Below are 19723 nucleotides of genomic sequence, written 5' to 3' on the forward strand. Positions count from 1 at the left end.
CAAGCTCAGCTTTTTTCAGCCTAATTTATGTTCAGAACTGACTGTGTATCACCATCAGACATTACAGGTGGGAGGTGTCGGGATGGGGCTGAAAGATTAGGGTGAAATGATTACGATGAGGGGCAGGTAACTGCCGGATGCTTAGCAGCACTGAAACGAGACGCCAGTTCTACATTCTAAGTCCTACTTTGAACCATTTCCATTCAATGGAGGAAAAAAGGCAGGGCACTCAAATTTTGCCAATTTCTCAAAAACAGAGTAATTTTAATCAAAGTAACCTGCAGACACAGAAAAGACAAGCTTCTACTCTCATTTTTACACAGGAACTGGCCAAAATATAACCCCAACTAAGGATATTTAGCTTGGCCATATAAAAAGTTAGGGAACTGCTCTAGTTAAGTAAAAATTCTTATAGTGGCTGTAATACCTAAGACTTACAGAAAGCATATTCCACCTTTGGCAAAGAGATATAGGGTAATCTTTGCAAATCTAGTAATAAAACAGGTCATGGTTTCCTTAGGAAAGGTAGTGAAAAGGCAGCAGTTAAGAGATTAACAAGATTCACTGATTAGATAAACCTTGCCAAGTATAAGGATTATTTTGCAGCCGAGTTGCCCCTTTAATAAAAATAAAGCATAATCTAACCCTAGTTATTTTTTACTCCACTATTATAAATACAAATCCATGGAATTTTACTGTGCATTCTGATTATAGAGCTTGAGCTCTAAATAGATTCTAATGTCACTTGTAAGAATTTCTTACTGTCACTTGCACCATTTCCTTCCCAAAGAAACACAAGTGCCAAATTCAATTTTCAGAAAATTGGGGTCACTACATGACTAGGCATGAAACATGAGGAGACTGGAATCTTATAAGCCTCAAAGACAAGTTAACAGCATCAAAAACATGCAATTGACTTTGCCATTCCTCCTTGAGATCCTACCACAAATAGCACCAGACATGAGGACAGGAGAAGTTCATGCAGTGCTTACAGAGAATCAGAGAGGGCACCACTACCTGGAGGGTCTGGACTTGCTGGCCTGAGGCGGATGCCACCTGGGCCTCAGTCTGCAACTGGACAGCAGTGACACCACCCTGCTGCTGAGAACAGGAACAGGAAGAGCTTGAAATGTGTCAGGAAGGAAATGTAGAGTTCAAGACATGAGATCACCTTACCTCTTGTGGGAGAGGGAAGGAGTCTTCTTTTAATAATCCCACCCAACAGAGGACTCTCAAACTGTACAGACTCCCTATACTGAGGCTATTTTGTTGCCGGTAGCAGGATTAAAGATATTAGCCCTTTGTCCCCAGAGTGAAACTCAAAACACATTTCCATGACTCAAAAACAATAGTTGTCATCATGAACACAAATTTTTTTAATGTAATCCTTCCCTCCAGAAATAAGCATTTGATCCTTCTGCTTAGAGTTATCTTAATGCTTTTTATTTCCTCAAATGAGTTCACAACAAAAAAGTTATCAGGTTTTTACAGCTTTGAAGCTACAATGAAGAATTTCTGAGACTTAATAATCACCAGATAGGAAGAATGAAGCAATCACTGTGAACCAAAATCATCTTCAGGCTAGTCACTGCTCTCAAGGCCCAAAACTAAGATTACTTCTACTCAATTGGATTACCTTAGAAGCAATGTTTTCAGTGATTTAACCTAATTTTTATATCCTCTAATGGTAAGTTCTGACTGAACAAGACTTCATCCATCAGGGTGGTGGTGTGAAAAGAGGGCCCTTTGTGGAATCCCCTTTCCTAAGGAGGCAGTTGAAGGAAGCTGCCAGAGACACAGCAGCTGGGTAGAAGAAAAAGCCAGGAAAGAGTTTAAATAATTAATTTCTTTTAATCAAGAGGTGCTCCTTCCTTTGATCATTAGATAGGAACAACTTACCATCAAAATAGCCTTTGTACTCCCTACCATCTACTTTTCTGTATTCTCTAAGTTCCCTTTTGGAAACAAAACATGCCCCAATCTTGGCCAAAGGTCAAATCAATGCATAATAAATGTCTTTTCTTCTAGGGAGAAACACAAGTAAACTTTTACTAAAATAAAAAGCTAGGTATAGAACATCAGAAAACATCAGAAAAACATAATCTCTGTATAAATCTAAGAAAGCAATCTATCTTATTAAGGAATAAATCAACACGGGATTCCTTTCTTGTATGTGCTTATTCATAAGAGTGGCTAAGTATTAACCTCATGCTGAACTACAGCTTTTCAGAATAAGCACCGTAACAGATCAAATCAAAGAACAGTGGATTTCTTGGATGCTGACTATCTTGGTTTATCCATTAAGGCCACAGCCTTAAAAGATCACAAAGCTAGCTTAATGGAGAAGAGAAACTACAAAACTGAATCCAGAAAAAAACAAAAACTCCAAATTACCATCTGAGAACAGACTAGGTTTTGACTTTTAGCAAAATGAAATGGGCAATTCAGTATTAAATTGCTTAGAGTTATCTTAATGCTTTTTAGTCGGGCTCCCAAGAAAAGCAAATTCTATGTGGTCATGGACTGAATACAGAGCTCTGAACACATGGAACGTGAGAGAAATCGCAACAAATCCAATCTTCAAAAAAGCACTTCAGCACGAGTCACCAGACCTATTATTCATAAGATCTGGGACCTCTAAATAATTCCCCACTGAGTGGTGCCAGTCCGGGCTCCACTGCTGTGCTGTTTAGCAGTTTTACTTCCATACCTGCTGCTGAATCTGTCCAGCCTGCACAACAATCTGCTCTGTCGAACTATTGCTGTTTGCTGTATACTGCTCCATGATCCCTCCAAGTTAGAATCCTGTCCACAGTGAGTTTCACTCAGGAGATCCTAGAAGACTGCGAAATGCACTCCTATTAGAAAGGTTGGGAAAGAAACTAAGTGAGATTGTTAATAAAAGCCTCGCCAGATGATTAACATTGATTAACTTACTGCTGTGCTTTATTCGCAAGTAAACAGGGTAAGAGAATAGGAAATGTTCATTTTTGACATCATTTGTAACTAGGATTACAAGGCCCGCTCATGCCAACAATACCATAATGCCATTTCACATGTCTTGAAAGTGTTTAGTCATTTTTTATTGGCAGCCTTACCTTTCAATACTACCAGGGCAACACTTCCAACTTAGAAATACTCAGGAAACTACAATATCACGTCGTTACAAGGTCTATTTAACACTGGTTTTAAGGTTTGCCCGTGTATTTTAGAGGATATACAATTTCTTTTCTTTATAGCACATACTTGCTGCCTGCCAATGCAATACCAAACGTGTTACTCTAGTTCGCTACACATGGTCTTCAGTGTAAAACTTCATGGCTTGTTATTTAGTAAGGAAATGACCCAGACCTGAAGTCAACCATTTTCCTTATCAAAATCTTCATTAAGTAGTATTAAGAAAGCTTGAGTGAAGGTTTAGGAATTTGCATTTTAATCCAGGGCAAGGAATAAGATGTTATACTAATGGCAAAAATGATGTTTATAGATTAAATACAAGAAGAAATTTTATATGACAATATTAAGGCTACGAGTTTCTCTAAGTAGAACTTAAGCGTCTGCCTTCGGCTCAGGTCATGATCCCAGCATCCTGGGATTGAGCCCCACGGCAGGCTCCCTGCTCCACGGGAGGCCTGCTTCTCCCTCTCCCACTCCCCCTGCTTGTGTTCCCTCTCTCACTGTGTTTCTGTCAAATAAGTAAATAAAAACTTAAAAAAAAAAAGTTAAAATTACATAATAAAGGGTAGGATATAATTAGGCCTATTAGGTATTCAAATGCAAGAGTGGGGGAAACTTAATGACTGAGCCACCCAGGCGCCCCGCTCTAACTTTCTTTATGGCAATTTCCAAACCTATGTAAGAGTAGTGATAGGGGCGGCCTAGGTGGCTCAGTCGGTTAAGTGTCAGACTCTTGGTTTTTGGCTCAGGTCATATGATCTTAGGGTTGTGAAATCGAGCCCCGCTTTGGGCTCTGTGTACAGCATGAAGTCTGCTTAAGATTCTCTCTCTCCCTCTCCTTCTGCCCCTACCCCCATTAGTGCACTCTCTCTCTCTAAATAAATCTTAAAATGATTCTCTCCCTCTTCCCCTCCCCTTGCTCATGTGTGTGTGCAAATAAATAAAATCTTAAAAAAGGAAAAAAAAAAAGAGTAGTGAAAACATTATTATTGAACCCCCACAGCCATCTCCAATTCTTACACCATGGTCAATCCTGTTTCACACATCTCATCCACTTTCTACCCACCCCTGAATTATTTTTAAGTAAATGCCAGACACTATATTATTCCAAAATGCTGTGAATACTCTAGCATCTATCTTTAAAGAGGTAGGACTCTTATTTTGTCTTTACCATCGTATCACAATATTGTCTCTACAGTATCATTTCAAACATTAGAAAATGAGTAAGTCCCTAAATATCATCAAATATTCAGGCCTTGGTCAAATTAACCCTTCTCACTTAAACACTCCTTTAAAATAAGGACACAATTAGATAAATGGAAATGGTATTTGAGAACCTTAGAGAAACCTGATTCAAAAATTTAAAATTATACCAACTACCAAAGGGTAATTCATCTTGGAAATATGGGGAAGGTACAGGTATATATAAGTAAAATATAGATAAATCTTTGCCCCCAATTTTTCTCCAGGCCTTCATAAAGTCTAAAATTTGAACGATGAAGTTATGTGAGCTAAAATGAACTGCATGTTATGTCAGCAAAGAAACGCACTACTCTCCATAAACCTGCACATGGTAGATGAGATTAATCACTTCAACTGTCTCACTATGGTGTGAGAGAAATAAAAATATATCCAAGTGCATGTGCAAGTATTTAGGAAGAAGTATATTTAGATCTAAAATTCACTCTGAAATGCATCAAAAAACAAGATGGATTGATGAATGAATGGATAGAGATACCTGATAAGTCAAGTATGGTACAGTGTTAACAGGAGATGCTAGGTGATGGGTATGCTGGTGTTTACTGTAAAATTCTTTCGACTTTATGCTTGAAAATTTTTATACTAAAATATGTGTGTAGCCTATTACTCATAAACGAAATGGTATGCAGAGTAAGAGTGTAAGAGCCATAAATAAGTGATGGGATGACTGTGCCATCACTGCATGCTATTCCGTGGCCATATGGTTCTCTAACTCACTACCCTTACTCTGATGGAATGCTCATCCAGCAACTATCTAACTATAATTTAGATATACATACAGATATGCCAACAGAAAGCAAATATGATCAGCAACACAAATGAACTTATTTCTCATTGCATAGTGACAAATCGACTTTTTGATTTTTATACCAGTTCTCTTTGGAATTGGTTGACTAAGTCGGCTCCTGAGAGATTCTGGGAACAGTAGAGAAAATTGGGTTTTCAGCAGGACTAAGTGACTCTGCCAGGGAAGTAAATGGTCTTCCCTAAGCTATCTTGTCTCTAACTGCAGTACAATGTATTTATGTTTATAAACTAATAAAATTAAAGAATTAAGGATAATGATAACAAAAGAGCCTGATTCCATTTATATGAAACTCTCAAAAAGCCATAGAAATCTAGAGACACAAAGCAGGCCAGTGGTTCCCTGGGACTGGAAAAGCAGGGCAGGATAGGGGTGGGAAGTTGATTAGAATAGAGCATCTGGAACTTTCTGGGGTGATGAATATGTTTTATATATTTTTATCGTGGTGGTGGTCACATAGTGACATACTCAGACATAAACTTGTCTAAGTTCATCAAAACGAACACTTAAAATGATTACCCTTTGTTTCTGTTAACTGTATCTCAATAAAGTTGCTTTAAAAAATGGGATCATGAAGGAACATACTCTTTCAACACCCCCCGGCCACCCAAATCCCCTTCCTGTATGAGATTTTTTCCATGATCACTAATTTCGAGGAATTTATTTTATGAAGGACATGAGAATAAGTAATAAATAGAACGTCATGCAGATTTTCCTCTTAACTAGTTTATGCTAGGAATAAAAACACTTCAATTTAAAAACATTTCAATCCACTGTACCCTGAAGGGTAAAAAAGGAAGCAGTTCTCAATCTAAGAGCATTTCTCTCACCCATTAATGAGGGATTCAGTTTGCAGCATGATACTGAGACTGCTAAGGGTGAGCAAGTACCCAACTGGCTTCAACAAAGCCGTCTGCTACTACTACCTTGAGCTTCAGTTAGCAAAACTGCAATACAATGTGACATTTGTCTTTCCTCCAGTGCTTTTCTGTCCAAGATTTGAACAAAATTAAGTCAGCCCGATTTACTCAGTCTAGTTCTCGATCCTAACACAGTTCTGGATGTTTCTTCCTCAAAGAGCAAGTGTGTGTATATTCTGGCTAGCATGAAAATCCTCTTCCTCCCCACTTCAAGGTGCAGAACCCTAAACATAGCTAACTACCAGGAACCTATTCTATGTGTCCCTACACACATTTTAAAGCTAAAACTTCCAAAAACTCAACCATAAGCATGTGAAAAGCCCTTCAAAATTACTATATTTAACAATTACTACCAGGTAAAAACTGTAACATGCCTTCAAATTTTTTTGACCACAAATCACTGCACACATAACATAGAAAAAAAGTAACTGAAACAAAATTTCCATGAATGCTTCACTTTATGTAACATAAGATGCACATTGTTATTTCCTATTGTATCATAAAAAATTAGCATTACCCACTAAACTGATTTCACAACTCAACAAATGGGTCCTGATCTGTGTTTGATAAGACCAGAGAACAAAGGACTGTCCAGCTTCCCTACTGTCTTGAGGGATTTCCAGATTGGAGTTCCTAATTTGCTCCCTGTCTCCACTAATGAGGCATCATTTGCCAGTCACCATCCTGAAGGTTTTAGAAATAAAAAGAAAACTCTGACGAAGATCCTAACTTCAAAGAGTCTTTACGTTTGGTAAAGAAGAAAAAAGCTATACTGGAACCCTAAGAGAGAAACAAGGTAAAACAGTAATAGGGAGAACAGACATTTCTTCTCCCTGGGGATAGTTAAGTCAAGGAAGGCTTTAGGAAAATGTGGCACCTGACATGGTCCAAAGTGTGAGAAGGATTTATACATGGGATAATGTGGGAGGGGGTGGAGTACTCTAAATGAAGAGACAGCATAAAAACAAGGACAGAGAAACTTCAGGATATAAACAGCAGATTAAAAGGTCCCATGTCAAGAGAAAGCTAGAGGCCAGAATAATATCTCTTTAAATTCTAGGCAAAGAAGTTCTTCTGCAGACAGGTGGAGGCTCTAGAGATGTCTAGCACAACAGCAACCAGACTATAATTTGTAACTGCCTTTCAGAAAAAAGTCTAGTGAAAAATGCTGCTGGTTTTAAAGAGACTAGATATACCCATTTTTATATACCAAGGTTAAAAAAATATTCAGAAAACAAATATAAATGTTCTAAAAAATACTTTAGACATGCTATCCCATCTATTAATGTGGATAATGTGATAATCAAAATGACTTTAACATGATTTAAACAATGAGAAACGCATTCTAAAGTGAAAACAAACAAAAAAAAATGTCTCCAAAGTTTTAGTAGTGGAGAATTTTATGACCTTTAATGTGATCATAAAAATTGGCACCATATACTTGACCTACTGTACTTGCCAGGACTGCAGTAGATGCTTCACACGAATAAAAACTTCTAAAGTCCTAAGAGAAAAAATCTTCCTTTCCTCCCCCAAAGTCAGCCGCTGTTGTAGAGCAGACGCCCACAGGTCAGAAACTTGTTTTTCGGACCCTGGAAAAAATACACTCCGGGATTTCTTCCATCTGAACTTCCAAAAAATAACTATTTCCAAAAATTCCTTATCAGGATATACAAGTGCTTTTATCACCTGGGCTTTCCAGCCTAAATTCTCACCAGTACTGCCCAGTGCCTTCACCCACCTTTCCCCTCAAACACAGCACAATTTGGTGCTTCTGCACATGCTCTTCTATTCTTTCTTGTTGGAAAAAATCCTATTGTCCTTCAAGGCCGATGAAAAGTGTGGCAACATCGAGTCTTCACCGAGGCTGTTAGTAGCTCACCCACCAGTACTTCACAGAACTGAACTTGGCCTCCTCATAGCACTAACCTTTAAGTATTAATTAGTTGTTCACTTGTTAATCTCCACCCCACAGTAAGATTCTTATTGACCTCTACCTACTTTCTCCCCAGCATATAGACTGATGCTTGGTACATACTAACTGCTAGAGACCTGGTTGTCAATGAAGATTTCGTCTCACCCTAACAAAACCCCACAACACTGTTAAGTTTCTATAAATATCTGAGTAGAAAACGTTAACATAGGATTAGAAAGTATGCAAAAAAAAAATAAATCGAGATGACTGTGGACTGAACTAATGAGTCAAGCCTGGCACATGCAAAGTGACACAGAAAAGCTAAAGAAAAAAAAAATTCTACATTCCCGAAGAAGGAAGAGTTCGCAAGATGAGCAATGGAGAAAACTAATAATATGAGAAACAAGTTGTGCAGCCTCCGAGAAAAGTAATGCGCAGGGCTGGCAATCTTATAAAAGTGAGGTTCCAGGCACCGAATGGACTGGCCCGGCTGCACAGCCAGGACAAGAAAGGGAGACCGCTTGGTCGGACTCCAAGACCGAGGTGTGCGGTTCTGCCCGGGAGAGCGGGGCGGGGAGAAAAGGAAATGACGAGCCAAAAGGGGGTGGTAACGGCGCGGGGCCGGAGACCCGGGCCGAGCGTGCTGAGAGGAGGGGCGCGGCGGGGCAGGGGAGTGGGCACACTAACGGACCCCCTCCCCCGATCCGGGAGACGGCGGGGGCGGGCCCGCAGAGCACAGAGGCGGGGGCGGGCAGGCTTCCTCTCCCCGCCGCGCCCCGGGCCCCGTGGCCGCGGCGCGTACCTTCCCCAGCGCTCACTTGTGACCCAGGGGGGACTACAGACAGGCAGAGCCGGCTCTCGGAGGGCTGGGGATCGCGGGCCCCGCGAGAGACTTCCCGTCCGGAGGGCCGCAGCACGCAAAGGTCAGGGGCGGGCTTCAGTTTGAGGCCCGAACGATCTGGAGAAGACCGCCAAAGCCCCGGGCGTGCGTGGACCTGAGTGTAAGGGCATTCGTGGCAAGCAGGCCACAAACCCCGAGCCTGGGGCCTGACAAACTGGGCCTAAGGATCGGGAGAAGGATGCATCCCCAACTGGCACAGGCACCCTGCAAGAGTCTGGACCCCGGGTGCTCGCTCCCGAGGGCGCCATTCCCGCGCGAGGCGGCCCCCTGCAGGCCCCGGCCGGGAATGGCCCGGGACACTAACGGCCCCGAGCCAGGGCCGCCAGCCGCCCGGCTCGGCTAGGCTCAGCTAGACTCCCGGGGCTCGACGGGCGCCTGGGCCTCTCCTGAGTGGTCAGCGAGACCCGCCAATCGGGGCGCTGGGGCCGGCTCTGGGCCGCTGGATATTGGCTCCTCACACTCACCGTGCCTCGCTCCCCCGGTTCGCTGCCCGCGCTGATTGGCTCCAGTACCGGACCCCGAAACCCAATCAGAGGCTCCAGCCGCCGCTGCCGCCGCCACTGCCGCTGCCTCGCAAAATGGCGAACCCGAACAAAGGGGAATGGGGCCTCCCTCCAACCGCCTCCGCGCAGGCGCCTCTGAGACCACGCCCCCTAACCCCAGCATCGGGCTCGCCCCACCCCCAGTTGAAGGAGCATCGCGCAGGCGTGCCCTGAAGCCACGCCCACTTCTCTGATTTGACACCATCTCTGGCTGAAGGAATACGCAGGCGCCTTCTAGACGCGCCAGATCCTTGAACTCAAACACCACCCTAAACATAGTACTACGCAGGCGCTAACTCTCTCCTTTGTCAACTGCCCACCCCTTTCTCTGAGGTCACTAGAGACACACCCCCGGGGCTAATGCGCAGGCGCCGTTCTTCCCCACTCGCGGTGGGCTGTCTCGTTACGCATGCCCGGACGGCAGCGGGACATTCCACGGATTTTACCGCCGGAAGTTCGGCGGCCATTACCAAAGAGTGGGAGTTCGGCTGACTAGCTAGAGGGGCTTGTTTCCGCCCGCTCCTGGGTGGTGGGCGGCCATTTTAGGTGCGTGCAATTAAGGGCTGTGGAGGGATTGGCTCCGCGTCTAGGTTCGTCCGCTGCTTCCCACCTACCAGGGCCGGATCCGGAGCCCTTCCCCGCGGGGCGGGATCTCGCAGCGGCCGACTCCTCTCCAGGTGAACGGTAACCCCGGTACGTTGAGGTTTTGAGCCAGCCTTCCCGCTCCTTCCCACGGGACCCCAGGACAGGCCGTACGCCCTCGCTGACCCGCCCTTAGGGTAGGACACAGAATGGGAGGCCTCTCTAGACTCCTTCCCCTGTCCCCCGAAGAGCAGGTGTGGGTGAGCCTTCCTTGAGAGGCCGCCTTCCCACTCCCCTGGTCCGGACACTCCTCGGTTGCGGCTCGAGGACTGTGGCCAAGTCCCTCCCTTTTTCTTGTGGGCCAAACCCACTGGGGAAATACTTTTGGTCAGGCCGAGGAGAGGAGACTGTCCTCAACCCGCTTGCTCGGGCGCGGAGAAAGGAGGAGGCGCCTCCTAGAGACCGCCTTTTCTTCCCCTAGCTGAGCGGGGCGATCCAGGAGCGCGAAATGCGGGTGGGGGCCGACCGCCGCGACCTAGCCATTCTTCCTCATCCTTGCCCCAGTAGAGTTTTGTATTCCTAGAGGCTTAACGAGCTCACGTTCAGCGATAAATGGTGGGGGAAGAAATTGCCAAGTGGGTGGTCAGGGCAGTTTGAATATAATACATTCAGACCGCCTAAGCATTTTTACTTCCTTTTCCCTTCTCATAGCTGAAGAAACACTTAAGTTCTGGAAATAGCGACTCAGTATCATGGCCGGCAGCCCCAATGAAGATTCAGAAGGAAGCAGAGTGCGTAACAACTCTTAACTTATTGGTGAACTGAAATTAAGAATAATTGAGGTCAAAAGCATAAACACTTTTTAATTAAAGCAATAATTGAATTGTCTTTTTTTTTTCCCCCCTCTCCAGCTGATTTACTTCAGAAAGGCTGATACAGTCCTAGGCAGAAACCATCCATCACTCTCCTTGTACACATGCTTTAATTTGTTGTAGTTCCTTAAGTTCTGCAGATCAGGTTTTAAATCGAGGGGCAGTGGTGGGGGACTCAGTAAAGGGAAATGAAAGAAACAGTGTTTTTCTGTATCAAATAAAACCTTTTCTTTTCCTTTTCACATTTTAGATCACTTATGTGAAAGGAGACCTTTTTGCATGCCCCAAAACAGACTCTTTAGCCCACTGTATCAGTGAGGATTGTCGAATGGGTGCTGGGATAGCTGTCCTCTTCAAGAAGAAATTTGGAGGGGTGCAGGAACTGTTAAATCAACGTGAGTTTTGAAAAACAGCTGAATTAGCCTGCCTTGTCTAGAGCATCTTGACCTCCTGTTATATTTTAATTGTTAGACAAGGATATACATACAGAGAGCAGGGTTCCTAACCACTGAGTACTTAATAACTCTTTAGATTAAGGTTTTTCTCTACAAAAGTACCCTTTAGTTTGGGTCTTTATCACACCAAACTTGAATTCTTGTAAAGGTTTCTAATCTCTTCCTCTGTCTTAAAACTTTCTGATATTACTCTTAACTTTTCTGAAACCTTTGATAACTGAAGTGCTTCACTTCAGTTCCACAGGTAATAACTCAGCATTCAGGATCCTCTGTTTACCCACATTGTACTTACTCTTCAAAGAGGAGTTTAGAAACCTCTTCCTTACCTTTCTCATCACTTTATACCAGAGATTTTAAACCAGAGATATGTTTTAGAACCACCTGTAGAGCTTCTGTAACAGTTGCTTAGATCATAGTCCAGGCTTATTGGGCCAGTCTCCCCTGCTTTAAAACAATTTCTTAACTGTTTTTTATTGTAGTTTTTGTAAACATGACACTGTCTCTTCATTGAAAACTCTTTGGTCATTAGAAACTTTTACATATCTATGTTCTCCACAATGCTTAGCACAATAAATAACCCTTTGTAAAAAAAAAAAATCACTGAAGTTTTTAAAGTGAGTATGGGTGTATTTGAAAATATCAGGAGAAAAGATGGGGTAAGAGGAAAACAAAAAATTAATAAAGCTGGAAGTTAAGGAATGCTGATTTAGTGGAAAGTGTTAGAGTGTTTCTTCAGAATTGAAAATTATTTTTAGCTCTGAAGTGAACTCAGATCTGTAAGGATTTTTTTTCAAACTGAAAAATGCAAATCGGTGCTTTGGTTTTGTTTTTGTTTTTTTAACCTTTCTACTATTAAATGACTTTTTCTTAGAAAAGAAATCTGGAGAAGTGGCTGTTTTGAAGAGAGATGGGCGATACATATATTATTTGGTAAGATGGGGGTCAAGTCTGTCAATTTCTCACTAGGTCATAAGGACTGGTGAACACATGGGCTGTACTGCATTTGTCGATCGTGCTTCTAGACAACCAAAGATGACAAAAAGCTTCTGATCTCATGCTCACTTAGATCAAGTGGTGGTGGCTCTATGGAGCACTGGGTTAGAAAGAAACATGAGGCTGCATCCCAGCTCCACCGTGAAGATAACTGTGACAGCCACCAACAGCCTCTGTTCTGAGAGTTGGAAAAGTTAGGGATGTCCCACATACTTCAGTTCTTTTCTAATTAGAGTGTGATAGAAACAGTAGTTTCTCAAAAGACAGATTGCCCAAAGGAGTTTTTCTCTCATTCTTCCCTATTGAATGCAGTGCCTAGTATTACTTAACTCCTTTCCTGCCTTTTACCTCAATGTGGGATTCTTTCACTGTCCAAATGGTCTTCAGGCCCCAGAAAGAGTGTAGCTTCTTGGTGATGGTGCTAGGTCACTTAGAGCAACCAACCCACTACACATCTGATTTGGACAGCACACTGAGTGGGGACATGTCTTAAGGCCTTTGGATGTTCTTCTTAAGGCCAATGTGGCTTCTGGTCTTGTTTGGAACACTACCAATTTCTCTTCGTTCTATACAGAAACAAAAAGCAAATAAGCGTGGTTTCTAAATAGACTTAACAGGAAGTTTTCAGGTGGTATGTGTTCTTCCTTGTTGCAGATATATTGCTTATCTCTTGGAAGTGGCACAAAGACTTCGACCTACCTTGCTTAAAAACAATAGACAATAGGCACCGCCTGCTAATACGGGCTTCTTGGGAAAAGAAAAGGTTATCACATGGCAGTGTCTGCGTTTCTCAGGCCCTTTTCAGTAGATTTTCCTGAGGGCCTCCCATAACTGGAAAAGACAGTATGACATTTGTCATTCTGCTCTGAACTCTTCTATAGAAATACACTTATTTTAATTATCAGGATGTTGGGAGAATGTGATGGCTCTCTTTGGCTGTCATTTTGGACTAATGGAAGTTTGAATTCATTCTTTGTACTCAGATTACAAAGAAAAGGGCTTCACATAAGCCAACTTATGAAAACTTACAGAAGAGTTTAGAGGCCATGAAGTCCCACTGTCTGAAGAATGGAGTCACCGATCTCTCCATGCCCAGGCAAGGAAATCCAGGGCTCTGATTAAAGACTTGTAATTGAGTGGCGGGATTTGCTGTCTGACTTGAAAGCTTAACTCAAAATATAGGCTTAAAAGTGGACAAATTTAAAAACTTCTAAAAATCACCAGTGAACCAGTAATCAGACTTTAGGCCACATTATACCCATTTCTTAGCCTGGGTTGAATGAATCAGGATAATTAAAACACACCTGCTTCAGCCTACTTTGTGGGAGGACCTGTTGGTCGGTCATCTTTGTTGAATTCTGGGCATCTTCTGCCTGAGGCTGAGGCTCTGTTCTTGAAGCAATAAAGCCTAAGAACCAAGACTGAGCAATTGTGATATTCTTCTGGGCCATTTCACATGTGCCAAGCTTGTTAATCTGGTGCAAAGAAGGTTGTAAATTATCACTGCCTTAAACTGCATGCTTGTTGTGGTCAGTGTGGTAGTAGCCAGAGGATAGGTCCCTTATGTAATGTATTAGACCCCCGCTATTGGGAGCTTAAGGGAATGGCATTGGGGGTTCAATATCCTCTTTACTTTCTTTTTACGGAATAGGCTCTTGGGGTCATTTCTCTTCCTGTCAGTCTAATTTTGAGTCTGTGCTGACCATGCATGCAGGTTTGTTCTAAGCCCCAAGTTACTTACGAATGTGGCTACAAAATCCCTCATTTACCCTGGGTTGTAATGTATTCATGTCTTCTGTATCAGAAACTATGTGTGTTTTTATTACAATTTTTTTACAGACTTAATTATCAGACTATATGAAATTAGCCATTTTAAGTCTTTCCCCCTTAGGGATATTGAGGATCAATAAAGTAACATCTTAGAAGAAAGGTGCCAGGTAGGAGAGTTTTGTGGGCAGACTCAGGTTTCTCACCAGGGTGTTGCGAAGACCTGATTTCGTTTTTGCCGAGATCGTGTCCTTTGTCCCTCTTTTTATCTTCCTTAGCATTTCATTATCATAAGTGTGTTTTTAAAATCCCAGCTAGTTTTTATCAATATATAAAGAAGGATAGTGAGTCTCCTATGTCACCACAGTCACCCATTTTCTCAAGGTAGCCTCAAACAACTGAGAAGTGGCATCTTATTAGCAAAAGAGAAGTGACAGCTGTTGGACGTTGGGGCCATCTAGGAACAGATTAGGTGACTCACAATAGGAATTCACTTCCAAACTCCCACCATGGGTGTAAGACCAGATCATTTGTCTTTATGCTTTGGGTGGGTGCAGCCTAAAGGAAGAGGGAAGAAATGATTTCCTAGGTACCTTCATCACAACCCGTGGAGCTGTTTTTGTCTTTTTCAGGATTGGATGTGGTCTTGATCGTCTGCAGTGGGAAAATGTATCTGCATTGATTGAAGAGGTCTTTGAAGCCACAGACATCAGAATTACTGTGTACACACTGTGAACAGACACGTGCTGTGGATGTGTCCACGTTCTCCTGTGTGATCCCTACTGGACCGTAGCACTGGACGAACTGACCTGAAAACGGTCTGAAGAGATTCATGTGAAGTAGTCTGTGTCACAGGCCAGACTTGGGTTGCTGTATTCTCATGATGGGACTGGAACTCTGGAGGAGGGATTGCTTGGGAAATGTTGCTGTGATTTTTTTTTTTTCCTTCAGGAAGGTAAGGAGTAGAATGCCTCATATTAGGCAAGGAAATCAGATGTTGGGCCTCTGACCTGTTTTGATCCAGGATACGACCTGACTTGTTTGGCTTGCCACTAGGTGGCAGCACTGATAATTACTTCTCTGCTGTTTTAAGAAAAGTTTCAGGAAGGATGAACATTTCAATTAGTTTTGCGTCTTTTGTCATTTGTGAGCTTGCTTGGTATTATCCTTATGTCATTCTAGGAGAGAATTATGGGTTTTGTTAAAGTTACAAAAATGAGTCTTAGGTTGTTAACAAGAAATTTGTGGTGACGGAAAAGGACAAATAGACATCTTTTTCTTGGGGGTCCAGTGAGGTTCTGTGCACACGGCTGTTGTTCTGGACCTGGGTAATGGAGGATTTACCTGTAACTAATTGGGAAGAATCAGACAAAAGGTCCAGTGGGAAGAGCAGCAGGGTGAGAAGAAATAAGAATGGACAAGAACTGTGGGTCAGCATTACTAGAAAGGCAGATGTTTAGAATCTCCTCAGGGTGAACTCTTGCTCTCTTCCATCTACCACATAGCTTCTGCGATTGAACGGGTCTGAATTCAGTCATGGAACAAATGAAATAATGTATATGAAATGTCTGCTAAATTCCTTAGGGCAGAGTAATGACTCAACAAATCAGTGGTTCTCAACAAAATCCTTCCTTAATGAATCTTTTAAGAAACAGGCCCACTTTAAAAATTCTAGTTTGGCAGTTTGGGGTGGGGTGGGGGAAATGGCTAGGTTTCTTTGTTTCATTAAGCTGTAGAGGATTGTGATCATGCAGCCAGCTGGGATGAAAAACCGTACATTTTAGTCCCTTTTTCTTCTTTAGCTAAGAGGGCAGCACTTTATCCACTCCAGTGTTTACAGTGAGAGAATAGGTTCCTGGATTCAGTATCAAAGGTACTGGGAAAACTAGTGGAATTCTTTTTTACCATTACTGTGGTAGTAAGAGTTAAGATAGGGTTGCCTGGCTAGCTCAGTCAATAGAGCATGTGACTCTTAAGGTTGGGAATGTGAGTTCAAGCCCCACATTAGAGGTGGAGCCTACTTAAAAAAATAAAAAGTTAAACTAGCCTAAACTATTGATTTTCTTGCTAGAGTGAATTCTGGGTCTGTTGTAGGACTTGCTGCATTCCCAAGTGTGAAAAGAACTGGGTTTCAGAAGGGGCTTGTTGAAACACTAGGAAAACACCAGTTAAATATAATCTTTGTACTTTAGACTTGTGTTCTTATCATACTGTAGTGTGATAGGAGGCAGCAGTTTCAAAAACTATTTCACTTCTTTTGTGTCTCTGGAACAGACAAGTTCATGTCGTTGGGGTAGGAGTAGTGCAGGGCCAAGTTCATTTTTGAACTCAGACTGAGGCTTTTGAAGCTTTGCTTTTGTCCACATACAGTAAAACTGAAGGGGAAAAGAGAATGAATACACAATACAGAAAATGAGAGTGGGATGATGGTAAGAGGAAACTTAGAATCAAAGTATTTTGCTTAACTATGCAAATAAATCTTTGCTCTTGGCTCAAAACATTGGCTTTTGTAGGATTTAAAGGGATTAGGGTTAATTTTTTTCGTGGAGTATGAGCCTTGAAGATTCTTTGAACAAAGACTAGTCTCGGGGAGGACTGGCTGTAAGTGGAATTCTGGGACTCAGTGGGGATATGATAAAGTGCTTTGTCATTTGCAGATAGTCTTAGGGTCAAAATCTGATGACTTATCACACTTGAAGCTTGGGAAAAGGAGGCATGGCCTGATAGAATGAGCACATTATATCTGGAAACCTAGTTAGAGTTTGGCAAACACCCAGAAATTCATACGTGAAGTTTTGCTTCTACATAGGACTCAAGCCTTGGAAGAAAGCAGACTTGACACCATCCTGCTGTCACCATTAAGTACCACATATCAACTAATCTTAGAGGGGGTGTGTCTCAACATTGAAATCCTACTTATCATCTCCTTAATCAAGTGGCTAATTGTTTAAGTAGCAATGGGAACATGGATATCTTATAAACAGATTTCCCCTGCCCTTCGTTTCACCCTCTGCCATATTCCTTGTTTTCAGAGAAGGGAAAAGGCACTCATTTACAAGTAATCTCAAAAAATATTTGATAAAGGTCAAGATGGGTGGGAAGTCGGCCTGGGAGAGTTAGTATCCTCTGTTGCCTAGACAAGCCCTGGGTGAAGCCTCCCTTCCACTTTCTCATGTCATGGCTTGGCTCATAGCCTGGGAACATCCCTATTCCTAGGACTTGTTCACTGTTCATAGTAACTTCTAAATGCCCAAGTTCCTTAAAAAACCTCACAGAAAAACCACACCACTTCTTTTATTAATGTTGCTATTTTTCTTAAAAAAATCCAACTTCACATAAAATGCATTTCTGGACATATTTCAAAGATCTGCACAGACCTTGGGTCTGAGGTTCTTTGCCTTAAGCAGCCCATTGGAATAATTAGGCCCTTCTGCCCCACAGATGCCTGATGCCCATATATAGTCGCCATTTCTTTGTAACTCACTTTCCTCTTTCCCAAGAGCAGCCTTAGGGAGAGCCGAGGCTTAAATGATTTACAGCATGAGCAGTATATTTAGAGTCCTTGGAGGACCTGTGCACTAGGATTGGTTGATGTCCAGTGTTGTCCAGCTCAAGTGGTATTAGGAAGTTGGGCATGTCCCAGATGGCCATACATGTCACTGCTGTCTCCTGGTGGCAGCAGGCAGACCTTAGTGAGAAAACAGAAAGCATGTTACTGAGAGTTTGCTGGCCCCAAACAATGAAGAGTTTTCTTTTCAGCTAGGGTTTCTGTGTACCCTCCAAGCAAGTTTGAATTTCTCCCCCATAGTCTCCTGTGATTTCCACTTTACCGAGCATTAGGTGTGTTGTGTTCATGTTTTGGTGTGGTTCACACCGGGAAAACCCCAGAAGATACCTCCTTGACTTAAATATATGGTTAAATCCTATTCTGTCATTTTTTTTTAAAAAAAGATGGAATAAGAAATATAAAGCAAATTTTCTTTAACAAATGCCCATTTCTTAGTATTTTAATTAAGCAGAGTTGTTCTTTTGGGCTTTTAGATTACAACTTGATTTCATGCCAATTTTTTTTTTTGGTACATTTTAACCTTTCCCTTCAGGAACATGAATAACTCGGAATAACAGGGAAGCATGTTAATGTGTCCAGATAATACGGTTATGTACACTAATGGAAGGAGGCTTATAGTGTGGAACATGTCCAATAATACTTTATTTTTTAAAATAATTTGACTTGGAAGTGGACTTTTCCCTCAAACTGATTAATCTGTTTTACTTCCGTTTAGATTAGCATAAAATACAACCCTCTATTATCTAAAATTAAAAGCTCCTTTTAATCATCCTTGAAGTGCTTAATTTTTATAGCAGATTTAGCTATCTAATTATTCGACTTAATGGAAAAACAACAGTACACACATACAAACACACATCTCTTGAGGACTTACTGGCTAGGCAGCTGGAAGAAGTGGCCCGTGGCTCTGAAAGGTGTTTAAGAAGAAACTATACTATAGTTAAGATTAAGCTACCAGTCATCATTCTGGAGACTCTATGTAGGGTTTATAATGATGGTGATAACACCTACACTAATAAAATCTTCAAGGAATTTAAAAGTTAATTTTGTATTTTCAGAGGTCACCCTTAAAAATCTGTTTTTACCACTCCTCACCACCAGAGGAGTGGTAAAATGGTACTTTATGTGAGCAGAGTACAGCGTGGCATTACCTGACCTTCTTCCCACTGAATTCAATGAATAAGCACTGCTTTTTGTAAGAAATGGCTGAAAATCGTGTCTTCTTGGATTGGTAAATGTTTAGCTGAAGAATTATCAGGCACCCTGTGTGCATGCCTAATAGCAGACATCTGCCAACATCAAGCTCCAGAACATTGATATTTCTGAAAACGTGTCAATGAAGCCACCTCTTCTCTTTAGAATATTAAAGAGTGAGGACACCAGAAATAAACTGAATAGCTTCATGGAAGCATGCTGCTTTATGTTTTATTAATATGTGAATTGTTCCAGAATTGAAGTTGGAGAAGAGGGTGGTAAAGACCCTTTCTCCATTTCTGGAGTCAGGCCTCGTGAAGGGGCTTGTTTGTAGCATTTCTGTGGGAACAAACTAGATCAGACCAAACTCAAAAAAAGTTAGTGAAGGATTTTTTACCCTCTTTCCTGAGGGTAATCGGCCTGTTTCTGTGAGAGTCTACCCTCAGCAAGAAGCCAAAATGGCCTTAATTGTGTCCTAATTATTTGCTTAAATAGCCAATCTTCCAGTTCTCCACATCTTGATATCTGTAGGAGGCTACTTCTCAGCTGCTGTCTAATTTACAAAGACCTTTTTAACCTTTTCAACATTCTTGCATAAAAGAACATGTTGCTGTGATATCCCCATTCCTGAATTCAGCATTTTTCTATCTGTTCTGCTGAGGTCTTCTCAAAGTAAGAAAAATGTTCTTGCATTGTACATTCACACAAATTATTGGCCTCCTTCAGAGCGGAACCATTTGTTTGAAAACATGAAAGCGTCTCTGGCAATAAA

At 42.0% G+C, this 19723-nt stretch overlaps 2 protein-coding genes across 10 annotated transcripts in view; one reads left to right on the forward strand and one right to left on the reverse strand.

Annotated features, from left to right (window-relative positions):
• Positions 1 to 9556, reverse strand: part of NFYA (nuclear transcription factor Y subunit alpha) — a 30000-nt gene extending 20444 nt beyond the window's left edge. For 2 of the 7 annotated variants that reach the window (XM_028097820.2, XM_028097816.2), the window contains exons 1-3: positions 9443 to 9556; positions 2711 to 2858; positions 1015 to 1101 (exon numbers count right to left, since the gene is read on the reverse strand). In XM_028097820.2, coding sequence (XP_027953621.1) covers positions 1015 to 1101; positions 2711 to 2785 — 162 coding nt within the window. In that variant the 5' untranslated portion in view covers positions 2786 to 2858; positions 9443 to 9556. The remainder of the gene's footprint in view (positions 1 to 1014; positions 1102 to 2710; positions 2859 to 9442) is intronic. The other 5 variants (XM_028097824.2, XM_028097821.2, XM_028097817.2 and 2 more) reach the window with 4 other exon arrangements.
• Positions 9557 to 9899: 343 nt separating this feature from the next.
• OARD1 (O-acyl-ADP-ribose deacylase 1) lies at positions 9900 to 18528 on the forward strand. Of its 3 annotated transcripts, none has more exons than XM_028097638.2 (6): positions 9900 to 10213; positions 10814 to 10893; positions 11225 to 11369; positions 12301 to 12359; positions 13406 to 13518; positions 14822 to 18528. In XM_028097638.2, the coding sequence occupies exons 2-6, from the start codon at positions 10855 to 10857 to the stop codon at positions 14922 to 14924; spliced, it is 459 nt and encodes a 152-aa protein (XP_027953439.1). In that variant the 5' UTR covers positions 9900 to 10213; positions 10814 to 10854; the 3' UTR covers positions 14925 to 18528. The 3 variants fall into 3 exon arrangements, with proteins under 3 accessions (XP_027953439.1, XP_027953440.1, XP_027953441.1); XM_028097639.2 differs by having other exon boundaries at positions 9900 to 10066; XM_028097640.2 differs by lacking the exon at positions 13406 to 13518.
• The last annotated feature ends 1195 nt before the right edge of the window (positions 18529 to 19723 follow it).

The sequence above is a fragment of the Eumetopias jubatus genome, unplaced genomic scaffold (assembly GCF_037043125.1).
Source record: "Eumetopias jubatus isolate StellerSeaLion01/CBP00866 unplaced genomic scaffold, mEumJub1_p1.0 scaffold_6, whole genome shotgun sequence".
Taxonomy (NCBI): domain Eukaryota; kingdom Metazoa; phylum Chordata; class Mammalia; order Carnivora; family Otariidae; genus Eumetopias; species Eumetopias jubatus.